General features: G+C 62.5%; 1 protein-coding gene across 1 annotated transcript; it reads left to right on the top strand.

The window, feature by feature from the left end:
- The first annotated feature begins 6,847 nt into the window (after positions 1-6,847).
- SKOR1 (SKI family transcriptional corepressor 1) lies at positions 6,848-12,703 on the top strand. Its single transcript, XM_065076772.1, has 9 exons — positions 6,848-7,267; positions 8,114-10,101; positions 10,189-10,285; positions 10,695-10,802; positions 10,926-10,997; positions 11,239-11,313; positions 11,395-11,469; positions 11,916-11,981; positions 12,086-12,703. The coding sequence occupies exons 2-9, from the start codon at positions 8,131-8,133 to the stop codon at positions 12,181-12,183; spliced, it is 2,562 nt and encodes an 853-aa protein (XP_064932844.1). The 5' UTR covers positions 6,848-7,267; positions 8,114-8,130; the 3' UTR covers positions 12,184-12,703.
- The last annotated feature ends 607 nt before the right edge of the window (positions 12,704-13,310 follow it).

The following is a 13,310-nucleotide window of genomic DNA, read 5'->3' on the forward strand; positions in this document are numbered from 1 at the left end:
CATACCTTCAGGTCCTTTTTCTAAAGTGAGACAAATTTCTTCCCTGTGAGCCAACCGGACTAGGGGCAGCTCTTCCATTTATTTATCTCTAACAGTTTGCATTAGCCTTCCCTGGCTAAGAAGTCTCTCTCTTGGATTTAGTTAAGAAGTCAGTAAAACGAAGGCTTTTCCTCTTGCTTGGAGGTTGGGAGGGGAAGATGTCACCCTGAAAATCTGATGGAAATGTGAAAAATCTCCTGGCTAAGAGGCTGACAGTGTTATAATTCACTGGCATGGTTCTTCATCAGAAAACTTAGTCAACCCAGTGATCTTGGGGGAGATTTGGAGTCTCTTGTCATCTTTCCTTCCCCAAGTCCTTGGGTTTGGTGCAGCCAGGGCTCTGCTCAGTGACAGCGCTGCCACCCCGCGCCACTCCCAGCAGGGGGTTAACGCTGTTTTGGGGGCGATTATACCTGGATGGGAGAATGGAGCAGGTGGGTTGGGGAAAACTTGGCTCCCCTTCAGCACGGCCAGCCTTGCCATTACCCCCAGTGCTGAGTGGCGGCATGGTTGGGTCTCCCCAAACTGTCCCCTCCTGCCTTGGAGGTGGCGCCTCTGAGGCGGTGGATCCCTATGGGAGGTCTGGACCCCACAGCCCAGGCTGCATTGCTGCATGGGGGCTCCTGGGGTCCCCCCAGCACAGCGCCTCACTCTCCCCTTCCAACCTGCGTTCTGGCCCTGCTTTGCACCTGTCTGTGCAAACCCCCGGTGCCCACAGAGCCCAATTCAAGCAATTCAGCCCAATTCTCAGCACCACCCACCTGCACCAAGGGATGAAAGTAAGAGGAAGTGGGGGAAGGGAATAAAATCAGACTGGGATCTGGGCAGATTTGGCTCTGCTGGGTGCCCCCATCCCCAGCAGGTCTGCACCAAACCTGGGCTCCTCTCCCTTCAGCAAGTGTGGACCCTGTGTATGTGCAGGCCAGGGTGAGCCAGGGCACCCAGTGTGGTGCAGGGTCCCCCCCAAACCCAACTGAAGGGGTCCCCTAGGTGCAGCCCTGCAAGGGGGACAACAAAGTGGGGTCTGGCAGTGTTGGTTCGGGCCAAGGAAACGTCCCTCTGCGCAGGGGCTGGCTGCACGCAGAGGTGACTTTGAGATGACAGAGACACGTGAAACGTGCCAGCACAAGCCCAGCCCCTGGCTCTGCCGCCAGCCTCACCTGTAACGTCATCCCGGCCCCTAAACCTGCTCTGGGGATGGGAAAGGAGCAGGCAGGGAGATTTTCCAGCTGCCAGGCAGGGCTGGAAGCACCAGGTGCTGCAAAGGGGCTTGGTGGTGCTGCTCTCCATGCTGCACTGAGCCAGGGCTGCCTGGGGACATTGTCACTCTCTCTTTCCTGCTGGGATATTTTTTGGAGCCTGAATCAGGGCATCTCTTGTTTGAAAAACTTGCAGAAAATGCAGCAATGTTATTCCCTACAGCTGAGTTCTGCTCAGAAGATGGCATGGGGAGGTGCATGAGAAACACACAATTCCAGCACTGGATACTATCAGAGGGCCGAGAGACCCTCCCATCTTCCCCAGTCCCACTCCTCATCCCCCCAGCTCATTCAGGGATTCCACCAGCAGCCCACACCTGTCTCAGCTCTGGAACCTCAGTCACGGTGGTACTACAGACCCAGCCTCCTACAGGCACATGTACACGGGAGCTCGCAGGCTCTGGGAAAAACTGAGTACATCCCATCTGTGTCAGGACTTCCCATATTTTCAGCTTTTCCCTGCCCGTGGTCCTTGCCAGGCAAAGCTCATCCTGTGAGATGAGCCTGGGGTAGTTTGCCCTTAAACGCAGCAGAGAACCAGAAAATATTCTGTTTCTTGTATCCCATGGCCAAATGCATCCTGCTGCCAGCTTTCCAAAGGCAAAGTGACAATCTTTGTTTTCCTAATAACAGCCTGAAAAGCTGCATGTACGTGTGTGTGTGTGTCTGTCTGCATGTGTACGTCTGGCAAAGAAACCAGAAATGGGGAATTGCAGCCGGCTGCAGCTTCAAGAGCTGCGAAGGGTCCCCGACCTGTGCTCTCCCCGGGGTTAGTGTCTGTGGAGCAGGGACAGCAGTGGCCAGCGATGGGCTAACGTTAATAACCAAGCAATCACTAGAAACAGCTCTTAGGAGAATTGTTTGATCCCTTTGACATCTGAGAGCATCAGCAAACCAGAGAATTTGATCTGAGAGTGGCGTACGTGTTCTCCTGCCTCACAGAGCTCTGTGGTCCTGCAGGGAAATTCACCTGGAGGCATCAATGGCGAACGGACGGACCGCAGGGACCCACCGCCTCTGTGACACGGGGTGTGTGGGCAACCTCTGAAGCAAAACCTGGGAATTTGGGTCTTAGCTGGAAAAAAAATCCTTATTTGTGGAAGGAGCAAAATCCACTGATGGAGAGCGAAGGCTGTGGAGGCTCTCGGGCAGAAGCCACTGTCTGGTGACAGAGATTTCGGCTGCAGATGGGGGTGATGCCACCAGGGCAGACACTGGGCTCAGTTGGCTGGCTGGCTCTGTGTCCCCTCTGCCCAGCGCTGCCTACAGGCAGGACAGCCCAGGGGGGCCATCAGCGTCCAGCCCCACAGGAGCTGCACCTGGGACCCACCCCGGGGAGCTGCAGCCTTGGCTGGTGAGGAAGAGGAGGGAGGAGGCAGATCAAGGACTGCAAGAGCTGAAACGCCCCAGGGTCTCTGCTCTGGGGGGGCTCCCCACAGTGCAGGGGTCCAAGGCACACAAAAACACCCTTGGCCTCTTTGGGCAGTGAATTGGAGCAGCAAATCCTTCTCCCCTGCAAGGGGTCGAAGCTGGTGGCCCCCGTGCTGCTCCCTGCGAAGGGCTCCGAGGCTGCTCAGCCTCTTGGGGGCAAAGCATCTTCATGCAGAGGCTCTTCCTCCTGCTCCCGCTCAGATGTGTGACCAGCAGAGACAAACACGTGAGAGACCTGACAGCACCCCCAGGAGCCCCGTCCTCGCTCAGCTGCCATGAGCCAAGTTAAACACATCACAGGTGACCCCAGCTCTTGGAGAGCTGCAGAAGAACCAGCTCTGGCCTCAGCATCTCCAGAGGGTTCTCAGGAGACCCTCTTCAGCCATGCAATGTTATTTGTGGGTGACTCTGGCCCTGCACAGCCCAGTCCCTGTCGTCCTGGGGCTGCCCTGGGCAGGAACCAGCCCAAGCCCCAAATGCTCAGCGGGGACAATGTCCCTGGGGTGGGAGCCAGGCCCTGGGGAGCAGAGGGACTCTCCAGCAGGGAGGGGGAGCTGGGGCCCAGTACATGATGGTGAGGTCTTGAGGTATAGCGGTTATTTTAGAGTAAACCATATTCAGCTTTCCCTGGGGGAGCCGTCTGGAGGGAAGAGGGGACGGTGGCCTCATCCTGCTCCCCTAACTCACCAGTATTGCACCAGTGGGCTGCCTGGCCTTGGCTAATAGGGGGAAAAAAAATAAAATTTCTAACTACATTAAAGTCTTTTGGTCACATAGAATAAAAAGAAGATTGTGCTTTAAGAAAATCAAAACTCAGAGGTCTGAACCTTTCCCTGCAGGAAGCTGCAGCTGGAGCTGCACTGACCCGGGGCTGCTTTACCTTCAGGAAAGGGTATGGCCGTAAACTACAAGTGTGCACTAAGGACAGGATTTATAGATTGAGCCTTAGCGGCTACTGGCGCGGCTGCTGCTTCGCCGGTACCCCACTGCGGCTGCTCTTGCCGTCGAGTCCTGCAGTGAAAGTTCAAGGTTTATAAGTAGCCGGTCAGGCCGGGAGATGTTTAATAGCAAATGGATGTCTGGGGCTTTTACAGGCAGGAGGAGGAAAACTTCTCAGCAGCTGAGACAAAGCTGCTGGATGCTGAGAGCAGCTCTGTCCTGGAGGGCCATGGTGCCCGGCTTCCCTGGCACGGCCTGGCAGGGCGAAGGCAGCGTTAATTCCTGCCCTCGGCTCATCCTGCTCCATCTCCACAAAGATGCTGGTTTAACCTAATCAATAAAGTCATGTCTATTGATCGTGTATGTTGCGTTCCTCCACAGCCACATCGCCCCGCAGCTGCTCCAGCCAAGGGAAACTGGGCAGATTCAGAGCCAGGGGGAAGGTGAGGGGTGGGTTTGGGTGGCTGAAAGGGTGAGGGACAGCACTGTCATGGAGGGAGATTGGGACTTGGGGGACAGGGGACAACGAGGTGACAGCAGTTGGGGGGATTGGACAGTGGGGGACCTGGCGAACATCAAGTAGGTGCATGTTGGGAGGGGCCGGGGCACATGCTGGGCGGACCGAGGGGGCGCTGGAGGGGCAGAGTGGGATTGATGCACAGAAGGTGTGGAGTGGAAGAACTGGGGTGCACAGCGGGGGTGTGTCGGGGTGGGGGACAGGCGTGCACTTGGGGCACTTGGAAAGGGTTCTGGGCCACACCGAGAGGGCCCCGCGGGCTCCCAGGGGGTCGCACGGCAGGAGTCCCGGGGGGTCCCGATCCGCCTCCCCCCGCCGTGTTGCTGCCCGTCCCTGCCCGCCCTCCGCGGGTGCGGAGTGTGCCTGGCCTGCAGAGAGTCACCGCCGGCTCCCTTTGTCAATGTCCAGTAATTAAAATGTCACCGTTTAATTTTCAGGCCTCTCGGAGCAATCTTTTCCTAATAAAGAGTCTAATCGAAACGCTCCTTCCCCCGCCTCCCCGGGAAGGGCCGCGGAAGAGGTTGTAAAGGCGCAGAGCCGCTGCAGATCGATAGAGAGAAGCCCGGATTGATCGGCCTCTAAAATTAAATTTATTGGGGTCATGGTTTTATATGGTGCTGATACAACTGTTAAATGGGGAACATTCATTTCCAATAGGAGGCGTTTATTAAACTTCCACTGAATTAGACCGCCGTGATTTATGTGGCAATCTCGGCACAGCCCTCCAGGAGAGAGGGGCCTTTCGCGCCCGTCCCCGCGTGATTATTTATTTATACACCCGTGACGCGGCTCCCTAAGTTTTAACCTAAATTATCCACCGGCCTCTCCTGCCAGCGGCACCGGCCCGGGGCAGGGCGGTCCCGCCGGGGTTCACCGCCCTGCCCGCCGCCTCCCGGGCAGCCGGGGGGTCCCAGCGCGCCCCTCCGGGCACCTTCCTCGGACGCGCAACCCGACCCGTTCGGCGTCCGCCGAGGGGGCGCCCGGGGCGGCGGCGGCGCCCGCAAACGTCCCGGCTCTCGCGTGCGGCGATCGTTGAGCGTTAATTAGAAATTCATTACAATTAAAAGCCGCGCGCACACGCCTTAATTACATCTGATTTTTAATTCTGAATCCGTGTTTACACAGTAAGCGAGACGTACCTCCTGATTATCCCCAATACTCTTTATACTGTACTAATTATGTAAATTAAACCTAATTAACTGACAAAAACTGCAGTCAATTCAACTGTTAAAAGATACGGTGGCTGCGAGGAGCGGGGCGCCGGCGGGGAGAGAGAGCGGCCGGAGCGGCGGGGCCGGAGCGGGTCCCTGCCCTGAGGCTTCCCCGCTGCCGCTCCGCCGTCGGGGTGAGCCGTGAGCCGGCTCCACGGCTCCGCAGGAGCTCTGCGGGTACCGGGGAAGCCGTAGGGCCCGGGGAGGGGCACGGTGGAGGAAGCCGGGGCAGAGCCGCATCCTCCCGGAGCCCCCATCGACGTGCCACCGCAGGAGCGGCCCCGGGAATGGAGGGTGGCGGCTTGGTCGGCACCACCGCCGCCCGCTCCCGGTTCCGCAGCCACTGCGGGTATTTAGCGCGTGGGATCACCCGAAATTCAGCGGCTAAAGGGGCAGCGGGGCTTGGCCCCAGCGCGGGCGCGTCTCACCGCGCTCTTGCGTCCGCCCAGCTGGAGGATGGAGAGGGTGGAGGAAGGTTAAATAATTAAAAGGAGAGGAATAATTACCGGCTCGGGTTGCGATCATTGCGGGAAGGCCGCACCGCAAGGCCCGGCCGGCAGCACCTGGTCCGTGTCCCCACGACGGGACGTCCCAGGGGAAAACTGAGGCCACTTTCCCGCGTGGGAGCGTGGACCGAGGCCGATTCAACCGCGGCGGCCCAGGGAGCGCGGAGGGGATCGGTGGCTCCGCACCTGCGTTTCGCTCTGAGCCGGCTCCGCCGCATCCTCCCGGTGCCGCTTCTAACGGCGGGGAAAGGGGGGGACATACAAAAGTGATAGCTGGGGGCGATCCGCGCTGTTATTAACTTCTGTTTGATCAGTGTAATTGCGCCGATCGCGGCCGGACGCGATGATTAATTACAGTTTAATTAATGTGGCCGCGACGAGCGCTGCATGCGGGAACCCGACCGGGGCAGGGACGCGACTACGGGCCCCCGCCACACCGGCAGGACCGGCGGCCACCGGAGAGGGTGGTCCCCGCCGGTCCTGCCGGGGTGGAGTGGGCCCCCATGGGGAACGAAAAAACACGGGCGCTTCCCCCCCGAGCTCACCTCCCGGCGATTTCGTTGCCGCCCAGGTGTCCCCACCTCAACCCCGGTGCCGCTTCCGCACCCGCGCCCCGCCGGCGGAACGCGCATCCCGGCGGAGAAGGGATGCGCAGTAGCAGCGCAACCCCGATTTCGATGGGGCGCCTCCACAACCTCCCCCCGGTCTCCTCTTTTCGTTGTCGCCCGTTCCCTGCGCAAACTTTCAACGAGCATCGCTCCCCCCGGGGATGCCCTCACGGCGGGAGGTGGGGAGGGGTGGGGCACGGAAAGACGCTGAGCAGTGCGGAGCGCCGCGCAGGTGCGGCCCGGGGCTGATCCCCGCTCTTACCTCGGGCAGCCCGGGCGGGTCCCCGCTCGGTGGCGGCCCCCCACACCCTCCCCCGCCCCGTTCCGCCGTGCCTTAAAGCCGCGCCGTGATTGACTGGAGCGCATCGGTGATTGACGGCCGCGGGGTCCCGGAGGCAGTTAATGTAAATATGCTGGTGCTAAGTGGGTGTGTCTTCCCGTTATTTTAGCTGTCACCGGATCAATGTGCAGCGTCTCCAAGTACGGATCCGGATCCTCCCTCGGTGGCGCGGCTGGTCACTCGCTCTTGTTGCATCTCGCCCGGGCGGACGCGGCGGAGGCGGCAGCGGCGGGGCGGGCGGCGGCCCCGAGGCGTCGGTGAAGGGCGCACCGCTGCCCGCCCGCCCCGCGCCCCGGAGGCTGCCCACGGTAAAGGGCTCAGTGGGGAAGGGCCCTGCGGCTGATGGCGGCCCCGGCGCCGGGCTGCGGCCCCTAGCCCCGAGGAGAGCCTGCACGTCCAGCCGGGCTCCGCGGAGCGGTAAGTGCCGCGGGCCGCGGATCGAGGGGATGGAGAGCTGGGGGGGAGATCAGGGCGCGTTTTCGGGAGGCGCTCCCCGTTATTTCGTGTAATTACCGGGGAAGCGGCTTACCGCCGTGAGCCCTCCCCGCTAAGCCAATTTGCCTGGCTCGCTGCTGCCCTTCTGCTGCTACGTGCTACGGGTCCTGCCCGCCCCGGCCCCTAATCCGCCCGCTCCTAATCGCCTGCCGGAGACACGACAAAGGGGCTCCCGGCCAGCCGCACCCGTCGCCCCGCTCCGCCCGCCAGCGGGCACCGAGCGGCAAGTTTCTGCTCGTCCGGCCCGGCTCTGGGCTCCGTTCCCGCCGGCCCCGCCGCTGCGGGACGCGCCGTTCTCTTCCTCCGGCGCGTTTTGTTGCAGCCCTCCCGGGGCTGGCCGCAACGGGCGACCCGGCACGGCTCGGCGAGCCAGCACAAAGACAACGGACGCCGGCACAGCTCGGGGACCCAGGGCGGGGAGTTGCTCCCCTCCCGGGACGCCCTTGCACCGGCCGCCCGCTGCCACCCGGCTCTCGGGGCCGCTCAGCCGCGGGTCCGCGCCTGCGGCGGATGCGGCGGAGCTCGGTACCGGCGGCCGCGGCGCAGAGGATGCGCTACGGCTCCGCCAGACCTCTCCGGCCGACCTGTCCGGGGCGGGGAGGGTCCTGCGTTTGCACCCGGGGGCCTCCGGGCCTGGGCCGGCAGCACCGAGCTGGGCCAGCCGTGCGGCGGAGCCGGGCTCCGGCAGCGGCGGGGCAGCGGCGGGCAGCCGCGGCGTGGCCCCGGGAGCGCTTCTAACCTGCGCCTTTCCCCGATTTTGTTTTGCAGGGGCGTTTTGAGGGGGAATGGAGGCGATCGCCAGTCAGATGGGAAATGGGAGAGATGCAAGCTCCTCCCCAAATTCAAAGCAAGAGCTGCAGCCGTACCAGGGCTCCAATACCCTCAAGCCCAATCAAGTGGGTGAGACCTCTCTGTACGGCGTGCCCATCGTGTCCCTGGTCATCGACGGGCAGGAGCGGCTGTGCCTGGCGCAGATCTCCAACACGCTGCTCAAGAACTACAGCTACAATGAGATCCACAACCGGCGGGTGGCCCTGGGCATCACCTGCGTGCAGTGCACGCCAGTGCAGCTGGAGATCCTGCGGCGGGCCGGGGCCATGCCCATCTCCTCCCGCCGCTGCGGCATGATCACCAAGCGGGAGGCGGAGCGGCTCTGCAAGTCCTTCCTGGGCGAGCACAAGCCGCCCAAGCTGCCCGAGAACTTCGCCTTCGACGTGGTGCACGAGTGCGCCTGGGGCTCTCGGGGCAGCTTCATCCCGGCCCGTTACAACAGCTCCCGCGCCAAGTGCATCAAGTGCAGCTACTGCAGCATGTACTTCTCCCCCAACAAGTTCATCTTCCACTCCCACCGCACCCCGGACTCCAAGTACACCCAGCCCGACGCTGCCAACTTCAACTCCTGGCGCCGTCACCTCAAGCTCAGTGACAAGACGGCCACGGAGGAGCTGTCGCACGCTTGGGAGGATGTCAAGGCCATGTTCAACGGCGGCACCCGCAAGCGGACCTTCTCCTTGCAAGGGGCTGCCGGTGGCGGGCCCGGTGCCGGTTCCCCGGCCGCCAAGGCCGCGTTGCACCCGCCGCCGCCCGCCGGCCCCGAGCTGGCCCCGGCGCACAAGAGCCTGCGCTGCAGCGGGCAGGAGCCGGCGGGTGACCGCGGGGCGCTGGGGCTGCCGGCGGCGCATGGCGGGGCGGCGGGCGCGCACGGCGGGGCGGGCGCGGTGCGCAGCTACCCGGTGATCCCTGTGCCCAGCAAGGGCTTCGGGATGCTGCAGAAGCTGCCGCCGCCGCTCTTCCCCCACCCCTACGGCTTCCCCGCCGCCGCTTTCGGACTTTGCCCCAAAAAACAGGAGGACGCGCTGGGCGGAGCAGGAGGCGGTGAGGCGGGTAAGGGCGGCGCACTGCCCCCCGGCATGTTTTGGGGACCTCCGCACCCCCACCCGCACCAACCGGCCCAGCCACCCCACCAGCCCGGAGCCGCCAAGGACACCGGCGTCTACCCTTCCTTCCCCGTCTTCTGGCCGGCCGCCGGCAGCCTGCCCGTGCCGCCCTACCCGGCTCAGAGCCAGGCCAAGGCGGCGGCCACGGCCGTGGTGGTGGCAGCGGCTGCGGCGGCGGCAGCGGCGGCGGCCGAACCGCCGGGTCTGTCGGGCCGGCACGGCGAGTTGGAGGGCTCGGAGCCGTCGGGCAGCGGGAGGAGCAGCGCTACCCCCCAGGAGGGAGCCGGGGCGGAGGGCGAGCGCTGTCCCAGCGCGTTGTCGCGGGCGGCAGGTGAGGAGGAGCGCTCCGGAGACGAGGCGCTGCTCCCACCGCTGCCCCTGCCCAGGAAGGGCAGCTACCTCTCCGCCTTCCGCCCGGTGGTGAAAGACGCCGAGAGCATCGCCAAGCTCTACGGCACCCGGGAGGCGTACGGCGGAGCGGGCCCCCGCGGGCCCGGCTACCTCTCCCCGGACTTCCTCAGCGAGGGCAGCTCTAGCTACCGTTCGCTCTCACCCGGGGGGGACACGGCCGAGGAGCCCGAAGTGGATGTAGAGTCCAACCGCTTCCCGGAGGACGAGGAGGAGGACGCCGTCGCTGCCGCCGCCCCCGCCGAGGGACGGGAGCCGCCGCCGCCCCGGCTGCTGGCCGGTACCGAGGACCCACCGCCGCTCGCCGGGGCCGACGGGCCAGAGGAGAAAGCGGGCGATCTGGCGGCGGAGGAGGGCTGCCAACAGCCCGACCGCAGCCCCGAGCGGAGCAGCAGCAGTGGCGGCTACGAGGTGCGGGCCCGGGGGAGATTTGCACCCGGGGGTCCCTGCGGGGCCGACCCCGGGTCCCCGCCGCCTTCCTGACTCGCTTTTTTGTAGGTGTACGCGCCGGAGAGGGGGGAGCACCTGCAGCCTCTGAAGACCGCCGCCTCCCTGGGAGCCCCTGCCGCGTACCTGTGCACCCCAGAGGCTAAGGGTAAATCGGGCTGGGGGCCCAGGGGGTGGGAAGCCAGTGTATATCGAAGCACCGACCCCAGGCGCTGCCCCACCCCGGCTGCTCAGTCCCGGGGGCGCAACCAGGCAGCCGCTTTCGTTTGGGGGATTTGGGGAGAAAAATAAGAGCAAACGGTTTTCGTATGCGGAAGGGGCCAAGCCCCCCCGCCCGGGCCCGGGGCTGCCGCCGTCGGACGGGGCTGGTGCAGTGGGGATGGGCTGGCGAAGCCGCACACGGCCTGGCGGGACAAAGCTACTTTCCAATAGCAAAGCGATTAGGATGTCCGCTAAGAAGGTTTTAACGAGGGCTTTGTCCGTAATTATGTAATTAAGGATATATCAGGACCATACTTTCATTGCTTATGGTTGAAAATCGGTTTATTAACTTTAAGAGCAAGATAAAGAAGACAATCACTCCGCGGCAGAGGATTTAGAGACCAGAAAATCCTATCAGGACCAAAGGAATGTCTCGCATCCCAGCCCTGTAAATACCGACAGAGGTAAGCGCCGCTCCGCGCTCCGCCGCGGCCCCTCCGCGGGACGACGCGCAGTCCCTGCGAGGAGCGATGCTCGGTCCGCAGAGCCCCGAGCTGTGGGGCTGACGGGGCTTTGTCCCCCCGCAGGGGAGGACGGTCTCGGCATGGATGCTGCCGGGACGCAGCTGGTGGAAAAAGACATCGAAAATTTGGCCCGAGGTGAGGAGGGGGCGCGTCCCGCGGCGGGACGGGGGCGGCGGGGGTCGGGACCCCGCCGGGACGGGGCGGTCGAGCCTGTGGGGACCCCCCGGCCTCTCCCCGCGGCTCGAGGTATTTGTGTTTTCTACAGGAGTGATTAACTCCTGTGATTAATGTAACGTAATGCGATTAGCGCCGCGCTGAGCCGCCTCCATATGGAAAAGTGCGGGGTCCCCTCACCCCACTATGTATTTTTAAACAGATGAGTTACAAAAACTGGTCCTGGAGCAAATGGAATTGAGGAAAAAGCTGGAAAGGGACTTCCAGAGCCTGAAAGGTACAGGCGATCCCCCCCATTGCCCCGGCCGGGGAGCGGGCCTCGCACCGGGGACCGGGGCTGACCTCCCTGCTCCCCCAGATAACTTCCAGGACCAGATGAAGCGGGAACTGGCGTATAGAGAGGAGATGGTGCAGCAGCTCCAGATCGTCCGAGGTACGGCCCGGCCGGCCGCGGCCATCCGGCGATTATTAATTTTATTTTGTATCTCAATTTTATCTCTCTTTTATTTATTTTTTTAACACAAAAAACTCCCAAACAAACAAAAGCAAACGATATCTTTTGGTGAACCCCACTTAGCCTGGGGATTTCGAGCCGCCCCGCAAACGGGTGCGAGGCATCATTACATGGGAGCGAATGAGTCTTCCGTCTCGCAGCAATTTCCACACGGGCTAAATTAAAAACCGAGGGGTAAAATTACCTGGGAAGCGATGCCCGCCTTTACGCACATCCCGCACCCCTTCCATTTTACGCACATCTTATCCCACTCCTCCCCTTGCCCTGCGGACGAACGCGGTGCCCTTGACCCCAGCGCATCCCTGACGGGGATCCCGTGTCCCCCTCATGCCAGGCGCTTTGTGATGCCCTCCCCCCTTTTCCAGATACTCTGTGCAATGAGCTGGACCAGGAGAGGAAAGCGCGCTACGCCATCCAGCAGAAGTTGAAAGGTACCGGGGCAGGACGCGAGGGGGGCACAGGGGCCGACACCTCCCCACTCCCCCGCGTGGGACGTCCGGGGGAACCGGGGGGTGACGGCTCCTTCGCTTTACAGAGGCCCACGACGCGCTGCATCATTTCTCCTGCAAAATGCTGACCCCGCGGCACTGCACGGGGAACTGCTCCTTCAAACCGCCTCTGCTGCCCCAGTGACCCCCCCTGGACACCCGCCTTCTCCCGAAGCCATGCGGGCAGAGCCCACACAAGCCATTTCCACGAGGAGACACTTGTACATAGAGGACTTAGAACCCGGCTTTCCTCGGACTGGTGATAAAGCGGGGAGCGGCCCCGAGCCGGCCGGAGGGGGAACCGGGCCCCCCCTGCAATCCCCCGCTCCGCCTCCCCCTCCGTCCCTGTGTGTCCGCTTCTTCAACCTTTGTCCAGACTGGAAACAAAAGTGGCTATGTGCAATGGATATAAATGTACTGTGATTCTCTTGGTACAGTATTTGTTGGATTTTTATTTGTTTATGATGTATATTTATTTCCTCCCCTTCTCCCCCCCGCCTCGGGCCCCTTCCTCCTTTACCCCCCCCCGCCTTGTAAATTTATGGATGTAACAGCACTTTAACGGGTGGTCCGCGACTCCGGAGGCAAAACAACGCTCTCCCGCTCTGGGGAGAGACCCCTCTGTACGTGATTTTGGTTCTTTAATAAAAACCGACTTTAAGAAACAGCCTGACGCATGGGGGCGTCTCCGGGGGGCGGGGTCCTCCCCCGGGCCCGGCCGACACGGGGTCTCTTAGCTGGGGTGTGGGGGTCTGCCCGCTACCCACTAAGTTCCCCTTTCCGCCCCCTATCTCCTCCGCGCCGCAGTCGGGAGCTCATTAATGCCCATTTATATGCTCGTTTCACACATGAAAGTATTACATTAATGAGCTCTGAGAGAGGGTGTGGAGGTGCTCGCACACCTATTAGCCCTAAATACCTGTTTTCAGCCCAGAATTAACTTAGCGCGACATTTCAACGGGTTGCGGGGCTGAGACCGGGATGGGGGGATGCACCTTGCACCGGGGTCCTGGGGCTCACCGGGGAGAGAGAACACACACGCACACCGCACCGCCGGTTCCACGACGCACCGGGGCTGCGAGGACCGGAACGAGGGGACGCACCTCGCACCGCAGCGGGGCTGCGGGCACCAGGATGCAGGAGCGGCGGGGAGGCTGAGCTGCCCGCGGGGTTCCGGCCGTGTGAGCCATCCCCGGGAGTTCCGCAGAGCGGATCTGTCGTAATTATTTTCTGAGACTCATTAGGCAGAGGAACAGCCGTTCCGCGGCCTCG

Source organism: Columba livia, chromosome 11, assembly GCF_036013475.1.
Source record: "Columba livia isolate bColLiv1 breed racing homer chromosome 11, bColLiv1.pat.W.v2, whole genome shotgun sequence".
Taxonomy (NCBI): domain Eukaryota; kingdom Metazoa; phylum Chordata; class Aves; order Columbiformes; family Columbidae; genus Columba; species Columba livia.